The sequence below is a fragment of the Thermobia domestica genome, chromosome 10, assembly GCF_964235325.1.
Source record: "Thermobia domestica chromosome 10, izTheDome1.hap1.1, whole genome shotgun sequence".
Lineage (NCBI taxonomy): Eukaryota > Metazoa > Arthropoda > Insecta > Zygentoma > Lepismatidae > Thermobia > Thermobia domestica.
In genome coordinates, this window is record NC_137463.1 from 180,572,899 (window position 1) to 180,587,560 (window position 14,662).

General features: G+C 33.2%; 1 protein-coding gene across 3 annotated transcripts in view; it reads left to right on the forward strand.

Moving 5' to 3' along the window:
• Positions 1-14,080, forward strand: part of Ate1 (arginyltransferase 1) — a 56,931-nt gene extending 42,851 nt beyond the window's left edge. For 2 of the 3 annotated variants that reach the window (XM_081728798.1, XM_081728800.1), the window contains 4 exons: positions 3,280-3,441; positions 7,060-7,241; positions 9,587-9,839; positions 13,691-14,080. In XM_081728798.1, coding sequence (XP_081584924.1) covers positions 3,280-3,441; positions 7,060-7,241; positions 9,587-9,839; positions 13,691-13,837 — 744 coding nt within the window. In that variant the 3' untranslated portion in view covers positions 13,838-14,080. The remainder of the gene's footprint in view (positions 1-3,279; positions 3,442-7,059; positions 7,242-9,586; positions 9,840-13,690) is intronic. The other variant, XM_081728799.1, reaches the window with a different exon arrangement.
• Positions 14,081-14,662: the final 582 nt, after the last annotated feature.

Genomic DNA, 14,662 nt, shown 5'->3' on the forward strand with positions numbered 1-14,662 from the left:
AATTGATTGTCATAGATCAGAAATGGTAAAGGATATCGAAAAATGGTTTTCGGCACAGATTCACCTTTCAAGAATAGTTTTGTCTTGACTTTTACATATATATCTGTGAACCGGAAGTGGTGAAAATCTGCAAGTTTTCAATTACAACACTGATTGCATAATGGATAAAACGGAAATAGTTAGCGAGAAGCTGTTTTCTGATACGGATTTAATACCAAGAATATGTTTCAGCTCTGGTTTTATTCTTCTGTTGCTGCTGGAAGTGATATACATCAATTACCACTTCCGGTTTTAATATTAATATCCATAGAGCAAAAACAGTAATAGCGAGTAATGGTTTTCTAATACGGATTCAGCATCCGAAGAACATGTTCTATCTTGTATCTTATTCCTCTATTGTAACCATTAGTTACGGATGTACTGCTTCAAGTTTGGGTATTGAATTTGCATAGTTTCGAAGAGTAGCGTAGATTTACCCATAAGACTAAACTCAATTGTTTATACATAAATCTCGGTTAATAATTACTGAAGACTACTGACGCATTATTCATATTAAGTTTAGTAATTGGCTACGTACTGGCATTAATTTTATTTATGCTACCATTTGTATCTGTTCGCTAGATTAATTTTGTGCATTACATGATTTTTGGTAATCACTACAATTAAATTAACACCACCTATAAAGCCTACTTTTCTTCTTTCAAAGTAATATGAAACCATGTCATTTATCGCACTGATAACTTATTTTCAATGAATATACACAGATGGAAAGCGGAATCCTCTATATTCTTCTAGTGGGATTGATAATTCAATAGAAAATGAACAAATAGTCAGACTCGCGAATTTTTGAGATCTTAAGCTTGCAAGTTGAGAACAACTCCTATACGAATCTTAATCAAAGCGTGTAAGTAATTTGTGCTATTCAATTTCCGAGATAAAACGGGGGGGGGGGGGGTATGCTCGGTCAAAAAGGTGTAACAGTTTTCAGGCCAGCCATCCTGAGTAAGTTTTTCTTGGGTTTTCCTTATTCACACCAGCCAAATGCCGGGATCGTACCTTAGATACAGGTCTCAGGCCACTACCTTCGCACTTCCCGAATAGTGTGCTCTCCGAGGGGCTTCATCATCCATCATACGTGACGGGCTTAAGACCAGAGACCAGTAATGTCCACAAATATAAATAAATAGTGTCTAATTTTACATTATTATTTTTTTCCCACCGAGAATAGTGTGTTCGTGAAAGAGGTTAACAAACAAATATTTTTACTAGCTGAAATTCCGTTCTTCGCACGGGGATGAATTTAGACTTAAACGGCATCGAGAGTATCACTATTTATGCCGACGACATCGAAAAACTAATATCAAATTGAACACTAATATCAGTCGTTTTTGGATTTTTTGTCACCCTTCTATACTGATGAGGGCTGAATTTGGATTTAAACTGCATCTGGAGTGTCACTAGTCATTTAAGCGACCGCGAAAACTATGGATTGGATTCTTAATATCGGTTGTTTTTTATTTATTTTAATACCCCCCTCCTCCTTCTAACCCTTGCAAAAAATTTGATACAAATTTAAGGCCAGGGTCCACTCATGTACAAAAAGTCATGAAAATCGATGCACCAGTCTAGGAGAAGTAAAATATTAATCATAATTACATTCATTTTTATTTATATAAATATAGTACACCAAAACATGGTAACATGGTACTTATCTATGTTATACCAAGCTATATGAACTGACGTGACCCACTAACATAAAATCACAGTTACTTCTGGTTGACATGGAAAGTTGAAATTTGGCATACTTATAGCTTTAGGAGAAACTAACAGGAAAATGGTAAAAAAGTTTTTTTTTTTTTTTTTTTTTTTTTTTTTTTAATAAATACATTTTCAGTAGGTGAAAAGGGTTTTAAAATTCCTTATGTTATTTATTTATTTATTTGACATAAAATCTCGTGTTTTAGGTAATTGAAATCAAAATAAAAACTTAAATTCATCATATTTTAATTGATGAGGTCATGAAATATTTCCGTTTAAAGTGAAGTTCCCGTTTAATAAGGGGTCCGTTGAAGATAGTTTTTATTGTATATTATCGCCTCCATCGGTATGCTCGTAGGTTTTTGATAGCGTTATCTACGTAAATCACCAACAATAAAAATTTCTAACTTTAGTGATTTTTTATGGTGAACTGAAAGATCTCCCATTATTAGGCACCTCAGGTAGGACTTACAATGATGAAATTTAGCATGTTCATAGCCTTCCGAGACTAACGCACAAAAAAATTGCGAAAAGTGAATATTTTTATTTCTAAGACGTCTAAGGAGGAGAAGAATAATTTCCCCATGTTATTTAAATGATATTATTTTTCAATGAAAAACTTAAAAGTTTAGGTATTTCTAATTGTGATGGAAACTCAAAGCTCGGCATGATCGTAGGTTTTTAAAACTAACGAACAAGAAATTCGTCAAAAATAATTAATAAACAAAAGGTTTTTGTGAGATTCTGTTGGACTTTTTTAAAATTCGATCCCATGTATTTTAAACGGGAGTAATTCTACATTCCAAAATGTTTAGATACTTCCATGTTTATATACATAATATGTACCTAAACCGATTTTATAAATATAACGAAAGTTGTTGACACGATAGCATTCACAATTTTCATCGTATCATGGCGATACATGCTGTGCATTTGGTTGGTAGAATACTTGGTTTCATTTGTTGATCAGTTATATCCGCCATATTAATTCAAAATGGCGGCCGATTGAAGATACAAAAGACCTATAACTTCCATAATATTGATGCTAGAGGAAGAAAAATTAAAAATGTTAATTCTCGTAAATTATCTCTCCAACTCTTTGTTTCAATCACTTTTCGCTACGTCATCTTGTTTCAAAATGGCGACAGTTTTAAAATTTAAAACATGCATAACTTCCTTATTATTGGTTGCAGAAAAGTGTTTTAACAAAAAGTAAAATTGGTACCAAAGAAAGCACAATCAAATTGGAAAATCATTTGAGACAGGAAATTCATCACAAGACTAAAGGTAATCGCACCTGAAATCGAACTTTGCAATGAAACCGTATATGACAACGCGACCGAACTCTGTATTCATAAAAATAGTTCGTGACGCTTGATAATTCTTTGAAGCACTTAACAACTAAAAATCAACGAGGAGACGTATAATTATTTTGTTAGCTTCGCTGTTGTTCAAATATTTTCATCAAAATTTCAATTTAATACTTATACAATTAGATTTATTTATTGATTTTTTTTATAGATTAAACTTGTACGTTCTTCGCCTCCATCTCCCGAATTTCGGAACACTTTTGAAGAAAGTCATAAATTATTTATGAAATACCAGATGATAATCCATAAAGAAACCGAAGAGGAATGCAACAAAAATTGTTATCGTGATTTTCTTGTTGTATCACCATTAGAGGTAACTACAGTAGTGTTGTTCGTTAATTCTTTGAATGTAGTTTGTAAAGTTTCATTATTATTTTTTAACAAAAGAAGTTCAGTTGCAAGTTAAACAAATTACACAATAATAAACAGCTCGTAGTGTAGAAACTGCAAATTTCAAGAAAACGAACATAACACTAATTGTAAATACTTCACTGATATTTTCTAATAATATTGAATGTTTCGGTTGGTCCCATCAAAAGTCTTGGTTACTCTTTTTAGCAATCGTATAACTGCTACTATATACTTGTTTGAGTCAGTCCAAAACGAATCGAATCTTGCCAACTGTTCCTGTGAACAAAAATATGTAAACATTTACTCTAATGGAAAACCAACTTCATTATTCTCTTGATATTTCTAATGGTTTCCAAAATATGTGATCTTAAATAAATAAATAAAAACTTACCACACGAGATCTGATTCAGGTCGAGAAAATCTCTGTTCGTTTGGACTGATAAAAGCTAGATCCCAGACTATTTATTTTGTATTTTTAATTTGGTTTTGTTTTATAGTAAATCTTCTACAAAACTTTTACAAAATATTATCACTTAAAAATATATATATATATATATATATATATATATATATATATATATATATATATATATATATATATATATATATATATAGATATATAGATATATAGATAGATAGATAGATAGATAGATAGATATAGATATATAGGAAAATGAAGCAGAGAAACGAAAGATTTTTCTCATTCGTAGCTTTTAACTTGGCATACTATTTTGACAGCATATATGTGTAATATACCATTCATTCAAAAGAACATTTTGTCAGCTTTCAAAGGGTATGAGGCACGTCATTTCACACATTGATAGAAAGCTAGAACTAAAAGAAAACGACATCGATTGCTGAGACTGTTTTGCACCCGGCTATGTATTAATCCACTCGCTGGGCCGGGCTGTCTCACAAACGGCTGTGTATGGCAAGGAGTTAAATAATTCATCCTAGAGGGAAAATTCATAGAATCTTGTTGGGTGATAACTTTATGAAGATTGTTTTTGTAATTAGATGATTTATTTCAAGAGCATTAAGAGTGAAATATTCATAGACAGTGCACGAAAAAGTTTATCATGACCTAGGTTCCAGCTCTAAAAATACTGTACACACTTTTTAATTCTTCCAAAAGTCAAGGAGAGTTTTCTGTACACGTTGCTGCTTGGCTTCCCACAAACATTTCAGCCTCAGAAACCACACTAAGCATGTAATAATCATACCGTAACTGTATGAAAATTGCATTTCGTTCAAAACAGTCACGTGGTATATGTGGACTTATATGACGAAACGGCCTTTGTCGCCTAAAGACTAAATGTGTAAGTAGAATAACAAATGAAGGAAGACCTTTTCATAGAGAATGTAGTGTGTGTGTGTATATATAAATCTCTCACAGGGTGTCTAAAAGTATTCTAAAAGCCGCATTTCGGGACTTCAAATTTTTTGTTAAAAGACTTATTTTCATTTCCGTTACTCGTGTAACACAGTTTCCGTTTAATGAAGGAAATTCAACACGCTTTTCATATTTTAATTGATGAGGTCATGAAATATTTCCGTTTAAAGTGAAGTTCCCGTTTAATAAGGAGTCCGTTGAAGATAGTTTTTATTGTATGTTGTTGTGGTAAACCAGAGATTCGGGTTTGGTTTCCGACCCAGTTGCACATTTTCATCCTTCAAAATCCCCACATAATATTATTTAGACTTAGTTGGTAATTGTCGAATACTCATTCTTGTAAAGCAAAGCCATATGGCTAAGTATATAATGGAGACTTAGAAATATAAAGACCTAATCTTGTGTCCGGGGAGCAAAAGGTTCATACAGCTTCGATGCTCTCTGACATCTCTGCAATGTCTTCAATTGCGCTGTTAAACTAGTTACTTATGGGTGGGTTCCTTCCTTCTATGTAGACTCTTTTTTTAAGAGAAGTAAGTAAGTTATATATTCACTTCCAAAAATTGTCTTAAATATTAAAGAAAATTTAAAAAAATGAATAAATAAAATAAACTATACGTGTAAACACATAAACACAAACTTCTAGAAAAATGTGAAATGTATTTTATTTAAAATTTGAGGATTTCATGGCTATTAAAAGTCGGTTACAGCGCCGAATATTAAGAAAATTGTGAATTAATTCAGATAAACTGTTACAAGATTTTCATTGCAGATTTTTTTTTTTTCTTTTTAAAATATTCGTATACAATTTGCTGTGAATAAATATTAAAGCTAATAAATACACAATCTTATTTCAGTATTTAGGTATATAATGTCTTTGCATTTTGGAAGTTATTTCCTAAGAATTCGTTAGTGTACTTCCAATTATAAGAATTTTCTATTACTTTATTATTATTAGCAAGAGCAATAGGGTTTTCAAGCATTTAAAGACAAACGTGTAATATATTTTCTGAATTACAATTTTGACAGGTTCTGGTAAGACAGATTGTCGTTCCCAAAGAGTAATAAATATTAATTTTTATTTTAAGTAAAATTTCGTTTTAACATTTTGAAGGATATTCCTAGCAGCTGCTAAAATGGCAGCCCAGTTTACATAAATTATCACACTTTGTTATTATTAGTAATACATCCACATTTTAAACAGTAAGTAGTAAGTAAAGTGGAGTAAATACAGTTGCAATTTTCCATGTAAAGTAGGTGCACTTATCTTCCTGTTGTTAAGTAGAAATGGTGAAAGGTGTAACAGAAGAGAAAATTGCAACTTCATGGCAGCGCAGTTGAAAAAGAAGAAGAAGAAGAAACTAAAGAGCATCGAAACTGTATGAACAAAGTTTTGCTCCCAAGATACAAGTTAAGGTATTTATATAGGGTGTTACAAAAATTTGTTACAATGTTTTGGGAATAGATTCCTCACATCGAAGAAAGAAAAACGATCATGTGAACTTAGGGTCGGAAGTGCATAGTTTCGCAGTTATAGGGTGCCGAAAACGTGAAAAAATGAACTTTAAAGGTTCACAGTTTTACTACTATAGGACCGATCGTAGTCGGGTCAAGACATCACTGAGGAACTAGTACGTAAACTATCCAAATATCCAGCTTTCAGAACCTCCAGTACTTTCACAATCATTTGTAGAGAGGCTGTTTGGGATCACACTCCACCTACTTCTCTAAAAATTGGTGTGCAAGTGCTGGAGCATTATTAAACATGAATATTTGGATAATTCACATACCAGTTCCTCAGTGATGTCTTGACCGACTACGATTTAAAGTTCATTTGTTTCACGTTTTCGGCACCCCGTAACTCCGAAACTATCCACTTTTGAGCAGGTGCAAGTGAACTTTTTTTTTTTTTTTCTTATTTTGATGTGAGGAATCTGTTTTCAAAATTTTGTAACACCCTGTATATCTAAGTTACAAAATATACATCCTATAGCTACATTTAGCAAATATATAATGTGCGTTAACAAATACAATTGTAATACATACCCTATATATATATTACAACAAATATATAGTTCTTCACGTATTGATTTGACTATCGCTCTTTCGTACTTCAAACAATTTAATGTTGCATAGTTTTCATACTGCCCACTTTTGAATATTTAATAGTGTTTATTACTGTTTTAGCCGTTTCACAGCGATGAAGGACCACCTCAGGGCTATGGCTCGTTTCATCAGCAATATTGGTTGGACGAACGACTGATAGCAGTCGGTGTGATAGATATTCTACCACATTGTGTTTCATCAGTGTATTTTTATTATGATCCAGATCTAAGTGAATTGTCCTTAGGAACCTACGCCTCTTTAAGGTAATGATTTACTTATTATTTTTCACTTATTTTATTCCGTCTCGGAATTTACTGCTCGAATACATGTTTTTGCATTTTTGTAAATATACCTAAATCGAACTACAGAGGTTAGGAATAATAAAGTACACACACACTTCAATATGAAAAAATATCTCCATAAAAGATTTACTACTAGGTTTGTAAGTCAGTTTTAACTTCTGCATTCACATTAGTTGCTCAAAAATAACATTAACTACCATTAATATTCAAACACGTCTGTTTTCGGCAGACTGTTGCACGGACGATATAAACTACAGTGGTCGCAATTACACTACTTTCAGTGGCTTCGGTTATATATATAACTTTTAGAGTAATTATTGTCGTGTACTTGATACTCACTTTCAATTTTCCGATACCATTTCAAAAACAGTCTTGCGTAGCTCGAAAGTCAGACGTACTTTATATATTTCTACTCTTGACGGGCAATGCTATCTTTAGCAATGTTTATTTTTTGACAGTTCCGGAAACAACCTAGCACCATAGTCCAGTTTGAATTTTTAATAAGAGCATAGACAAGTCATTAGAATGTTTATACCTATATTCTTGTAATCGATCACTCCCTTATCTCTTGTTGACATGGTGTTGATTAGCGCATCAATGCAGATTTTTTAAGACTCTTGAAGTTGTCTTGTAGACGTTTCCCTGTTCTGTATAGGGTTAATTTGGTAGATGGTCGGTGATTAAGTAGGACACTTAAGCGTATCAACTGTCTTCAAACAAAGAATCTTCTGAACGAGTCGTAATTCATTCTTTAAATCATCGTCATGCATTAAAATAAACTAACGATTAAAAACACACCTTGCCTAAGGTAACAAAATATCAAAACCCGATGTACATTTGCAAGTCTGTTTTTTCATCTACGGTATGAAATGGGCCAACTCAAGATGCGATAAATACATCGTATAGCATGATGACAGAACCATTGCCGGTATTAGTTTAATCTTTGTGTGATGTACTTAAGTTGACTCGCTGGTTGATTGTCGATGTGCGAACTGTATTCCATCTGTTTCTGAACATAAGCTTCTTTGATTAATCTCTTTTCCCAGTGATCCCTTGCTCTCAATATTTTTAAGACAGAAAACTTGTGTGTTGACGTAGTTGGAGAATTGCCAGAATGGAAATAGAAAATTGGCGATTAATCTGCTTTAGCAGGTTTACTAGCTAACGCTGCCAATAGCATATTTAAGACCAAAGAACACGTCAATAATGTAAATTTTAACATAAAGAAATTGTAATCTTGATAAGCGATAAACATACAGTAGTCTTTACAAGTGTATTTTCAGCATAATTATCTCCTCATGTCTTAGTTGCATAGTAACAGTTTTGATTTTCTTTTTCATTACAGTAATGAAAATCAACGTTTTTTTTTTTTTTTTTTTCTGAAAATGAATGTTTTCATTATGATTTGGTACCATCGAAGCATGTTTGTTTTATTAAATTAATTGAAGGGGTTAGAAGATGAAGGTATCATGTTATTCTTTTTTCTTTCGAAAAATTGAGTTCTCGTAGTGAATGAAAGTATTGTGTTACTTTGCTACGTAACACCTCTATTAAGCGATTCCTCGTTTAGATGCAGAGATAGAAATTTGTAATATGTATAGTGATTCACTAATAAATGCAATCATAAAAACTTTGACTTCAATTTTCTCGAAATATACAATTTGTTACATATATATATATATATATATATATATATATATATATATATATAGAGAGAGAGAGAGAGAGAGAGTTGTGATGGGCAAAATAGTTTCTATAGGTTTTCCCAACGTTCTGCAGCTTTCTCCCACATTCTCATTCCATCAGTTCCTTATATGTTCAGGGGGCACGATGGCTCAGTGGTAGAGCACTTACCTCTGGTGTGTGGGGTCCCTGGTTCGATATCCGGCCAAGTAAGTTTCTGATGGACAACATCGCGTCCGTTGGTTTTATCGGGGTTATCCCGTTTCCTCCCACTTTCTCATTCCACTAACTCCTAGATCATCATTTACTTGCCTTAATCATCGTCTTCCTTAGCTTAAAAGGGCATAATTGTGGGACGTTAAACTAAAATATTTCATTTAATATTTCCTTTCATAATCACTCGCTTTCATTAATCAACCGTCTCTTTTAGTCTACAGGACTAAAACGGAAAGAATTTAATTTAATTTAATTTTAGCTAGCACAGTATATCTCGTAAAATTCTTGAGAGAGGACAATACATGAATAGAATAAGTGAATATATTCCAATAAAGTAACGTTTTGTTCGTTAAATATCTTTAAGTTAGCAAATAAAATTAATTACTTTTTTTCTTCTTCAATTTCAGAGAAATAGCGTTTACGAGGTCTCTGCAGAGGAGCGTACCAGCGTTGAAATATTATTATATGGGGTACTATATCCATTCTTGTCCAAAGATGAGGTATAAAGGACAGTATCATCCTTCTTTTCTTCTTTGCCCAGAAATCTATACTTGGCATCCTATTGCATCTTGTAAACCGAAATTAGACGTTCAAAAATATTGTAGGTTTGAAGAAGACCCTAATGCAGTAGACGAAGATGGACAAGTTGCAATTAATGAGGTACAGTTGGATCCATAAAATATAAATGAGACTGATAAAACTTTCTCTGTAGATATGTAGACTGAAAATTAAATCCGTGCTAAGTGCCAAAAATAGAAAAGTTCGGTTTAGTGTCAAAATGTGGGCTATGTGCGTAACACTGCTCAGTTAAAATCGGGCTGTCTACTATTCACTGTGGAAGTAGATCAAATACTCGTCAGAAGAATGCGCGTAAGCCTATGTGCTATCAGATCTGAAGTAATATTTGGGCTTTTTACTCAGCATTTTCATTTTGGCACTAAGCACGGATTTTATAGTCAGTCTATATGTAGTTGCCAGATCTTATCTTTGCCGCGTAAGTTTTACGTTTTTTTTTTTTTTTTTCACGATTTACGCTATACGTTTTTATCGAATTTCTTCCATTTTTTTTTTTTTTTAATAAATAAGAGAATTGATAGTCATTTTTATATGTTAATGCAATTTCTTTTTAAATTAGAAAAACTGGTTTCTCACACACGGTTAACAACTCAATTCAACGATGTAACTTCATAGTTAGAAAGAAAGTGCAACATGTTGCGATTTTATCTCCTATCTAACCGACACCCCAGCCTTATGTTTAAGAATAATTTTTTAGCATCTTACCCTTCGTCTGTTAATACGATGTCCGTCATATTGCAGTTTCGATCGATGTTAGGAACAGAAGCAACTGAGAGCTAATAAAAGCAGAACTCCAAGTGATTGTGAATTTCTATTTCTTTTTAACGTACAAGAACATATTTGGGACTGTTAAGAGATGCAAAATCCTGATTAAAATATAATTAAATGTAAGTTTAGCGTTCTTCCAGCATCGAGCTATATGAATAAAAAATCTACAGCTTAATGTATTATCCGAACCATATGAGCTCCCACCGGTAATTGTAATATCCTTTTTTTTTTTTTCTTTCTTCCTTTTATATGTTACAATTATTTTTAATAGAATTTCCCAGTTTCCAAATAAAATTATTCTACGTTCCTATGTAAAACCATATATGTTTCTTTTGTGTAAGTTCTGAATATCATACGTATTCCGGCCCGGGATGTTAAAATCAACTTTTTTTTTCTTCTTTCTTAAAAAATCGTAAGATCATTTTTCTTTTAAAAATCTCACTCGTTTTTCTCTTAAAAATCGTAATATCCTTTTTTCTTTGAAAAATCTCAATCATATCACTAGATCAGTGCTAATTAGGAAAACTGCTGTTTGCCTCTTAAACTTAGATAACCTCGAGACAGTGTTCATGACAGTAATCTGTCCACTTTTAATTCAGTGCAAGAGATACGAGGGTCCTTGCAAAAGTAATGCTCCACAGTTTTTTCTGTTTGTTTTTTTATGTATACTGTATTGTTTGCTATTTATGCAGCACATTAAACAACCTATATGCTTTTCTTGTCATTAGTTTAACCCGCTCCCACACTCTCCTGCCTTTCAAAATGACTGCTGCGCTTGATGAAGCAACGTATTGTGATTTTTTTGATTGCATAAACTATTTTTTTTCTCGTAAATACGCATTCAGTTACGTATTTCTTTATCATTATGGACACAAAAGTCCCGGCAAACTCATAACAATACTTTTCGTTTTCAGTTTAAACTGGTCGTCTCAATACACTGCCTTTCCTTCGTATTGGGCCCATGACTCATTCCTTTTATATAGGTAAAACAACCTTGTGTAGACATTAACTTCCGTAACTGGGATTGGATTTCAATGACTGAGACATTGAGTGCCTTAATGCAGCGATCCAGTTAAACGCACAGGTATCGTGGGTGCAAGGAGGAGCTAACCCCCTCTCCCGTATAGACGTGGCAATGATCATTGAGCTAGAAAGACAACAAATGCTACTCGCAAGTTTTTGCACAACTAAATGCAAACGAAAACGGGCGTAATTGCTGCACAATGCGTAAGTTTTGAGATCTAGCATGAAACATATCCAAACATTTAAATTTTTCCGGACTACGACCATCGTCACGCACGTGCTTTCTACGCATTTTTTACCATGTCCTCACTTTTTTCTCCATGTAATATCAGTGATGATTTTTTGCAATAGTTTATTCATATACAGAATTACTTTGTGGCCTAAGCATCAATTTTTTAGCACTTTGCCTTCCTGAAATATTACGCCTCAAAAATGGCATCAAAATAACAAATTTCAACTTTCGGACCCCCCATAAATCTGCGGTGCCGGTAGTATTATAGCTGTGGATATTTCTGCAGACTGTTTACATACAGTAGTACTCAAGACAAAATTTATGACCCCCCACTTTATGCCATTCCAAAATACAGTCCCTTTACAAGTGTAATTTTTTGTCGTTTTTCTGATGATTTCATCTATTAGTTTGCAACCCTGCATATTTATTTACAAGCAAATATTTATATTCTCCGTGTACCTCAGTCTCTTCTAAACATTTGTTTTTGTTTGGTGTTCGTCTGATTAATACGTCTTGAGCAACTGTAGTTTTCGTAAATGCTTGCAAATACAAAAATTGTCAGTCCACCTACAACAAAGATGGCCGCCATTCAGGAACACTTGTACATACTACAACGTGAAGTGTTATTGATCTTCTCATACTTAAGGTTCATCACACTCCAATTTCTATAATTTTCGGAAAGGTAGTCGCGCAACCACTTTCACCATTTTTGGACCACTTCAGATGGATTGACCCATATAGGTCCCAACCGCTTCCTTCTATCCCCATTCCTTCCTTCCTTCTCCATATCTCCAAGTAGTGTGATAGCCGAGGGATGTCATCCCTCGTACGTGACGGGCTAAAATGAGCATAGAGGCTGTAAGCCCAGAAATAGAATTTGTAAACTTGGATTGAATTTGAGCTTACCATTCATTTCAGCAGCATGGCTATGCGAGACGTTGAACTACAACTTAGCGTTGATCGAATCTCATGAGTTTCTGCCAGGAATCGAACCCGAATCTTCAACGCTAAAGGCACGTACGCTAACCACACAACGACAAAGGACCTCATTATCGTTTACAGTTTGTGCATAAACTAAAACTTGAGTTAGTAACGTTTTACAAACTAAAATCCCATTTCATGAAAGAAATTAGGCTCAGAACAAATCTATCTTTTATTGAGGCCGTTAAAATTCGAGGGGAAGACAGAAAAGCAGTATCCAGGTTTCCTATTTCAGACATATTGAAACGATATAACAGTAAAGAAAGAAGTTGTTCTGTAAATAATTAAGTTTTAGTACCGTTAATCTAACATCATACCCAAAACTGTCGTTAATATCTTTAATTTTGTAAACTAAATATAGTGTTCCACGACGGAGAACGAAATGCAAAAGAAATTTTATACCAGAATCGAAATAGTATTGTATCTGCTTCTGCGGTTTTGATACTGTTTTCTTGTCTGTCAGTTTGAATTAAAGCAACTCGTAAAACACATATGGCAAGATGCGTAACTTAGACAATGCATCAGGTGTTCCGACAACCAAACTGACACTATGGATAGATTAGTTAAACACAAACAAACTATTTGCTGAGCAAAACAATATATTCACATAAAAAACTTCATACGTGTTACAGTTTCGCCAACTAACATTTTGGCTTCATCAGACAATATCAGAAAGATAGCCTCGAAAACCAAATGTTATGTGCACTTTTACCCATCATAGCATTTATGATTATTGCTGTAGTTTATTAAGTTGAGATAATCATATATAAATGTATCTTTAATACATGAATATTCCCACAAAATTACAACCCTAGACAAGAAAAAAATTGAAAGAGAAAGAGACATGTCCTTTGGGGTTTACAGATTCTATTATGTATGTGCTAAGCTATATACTACAAAGCAAATCTGAAATGTCTTCTTGTGTTTACAGGTTCTAATACTTTCTCATCAGAGAGCTATGCCGTACTATATTTATAAGGCTATTAAGCCTAACGCAGGTGACGAAGAGGAAATCAAACAGTATGCTACACTTGCAGGAATGAAGAACGCAAGGAAGATGCTTCTAGTTAGAGTTTAGTAGTGTGTGGAAAAATTGTTCTGTACAGCTTTTCTTTTTTGTTTATTTGTTCCTGACAGATTGGTGTTATTTATATATAATACAACCTTTTATCACAAATAATGTGAAATTAGCGTTCAACGTTTAGCTTTAAATAGATGAAAAATAAACCCATTTTTTTGATTATTTACAAATTTTATCTGTAATCACACTGTTTAATTTTAACAGTGGTTTGAAAAAATAAATATTTATTTTGAAACTGAATTTGAATATTCATTTTTCAGCCTAAGTTTTTTCAGAGTCCAAAAACTTTTGAACAAACATAAATATGTTGAGAACTAGTGGTTATTATTTTTCCACTGAGTAATGGAATGGTACCAAATTAAGGTGAATGTGTTTAAAACTTTTGTATAGATAATCAGAAACATTATAATCAAGATTTCTGTACAAGTTTTCGTAGCGCACGGTAACGCTATAACCTACAATTTAAAATTGAATTCTTATAATTTAATTTTATGAAGACATATTAATTGCTTAAAGCCTTTAGTATTAAACTAGAGGAATAATCGGGTCTCCTATACAGTCGAACATTTAAACCGGAGCTGTCATCAAATTTTTGTTCCACCAAGGAAAGTCACTGAAGCAAGTTCATAAGGAAATCACCGAAACTCTACGGGACTCTCCTCCGTCATATGCAGTTGGGGAGAAGTGGGCATCACAGTTTAAACATAGCTGTTTATCAAGAGATGATGCCCAATGTGCAGGAAGACAGAAAACAGTGACTGTCCCCGAAATCGTGGATGAAAATCATCACATTATTCTTGAAAGTCTCGGAATCTCAACAAA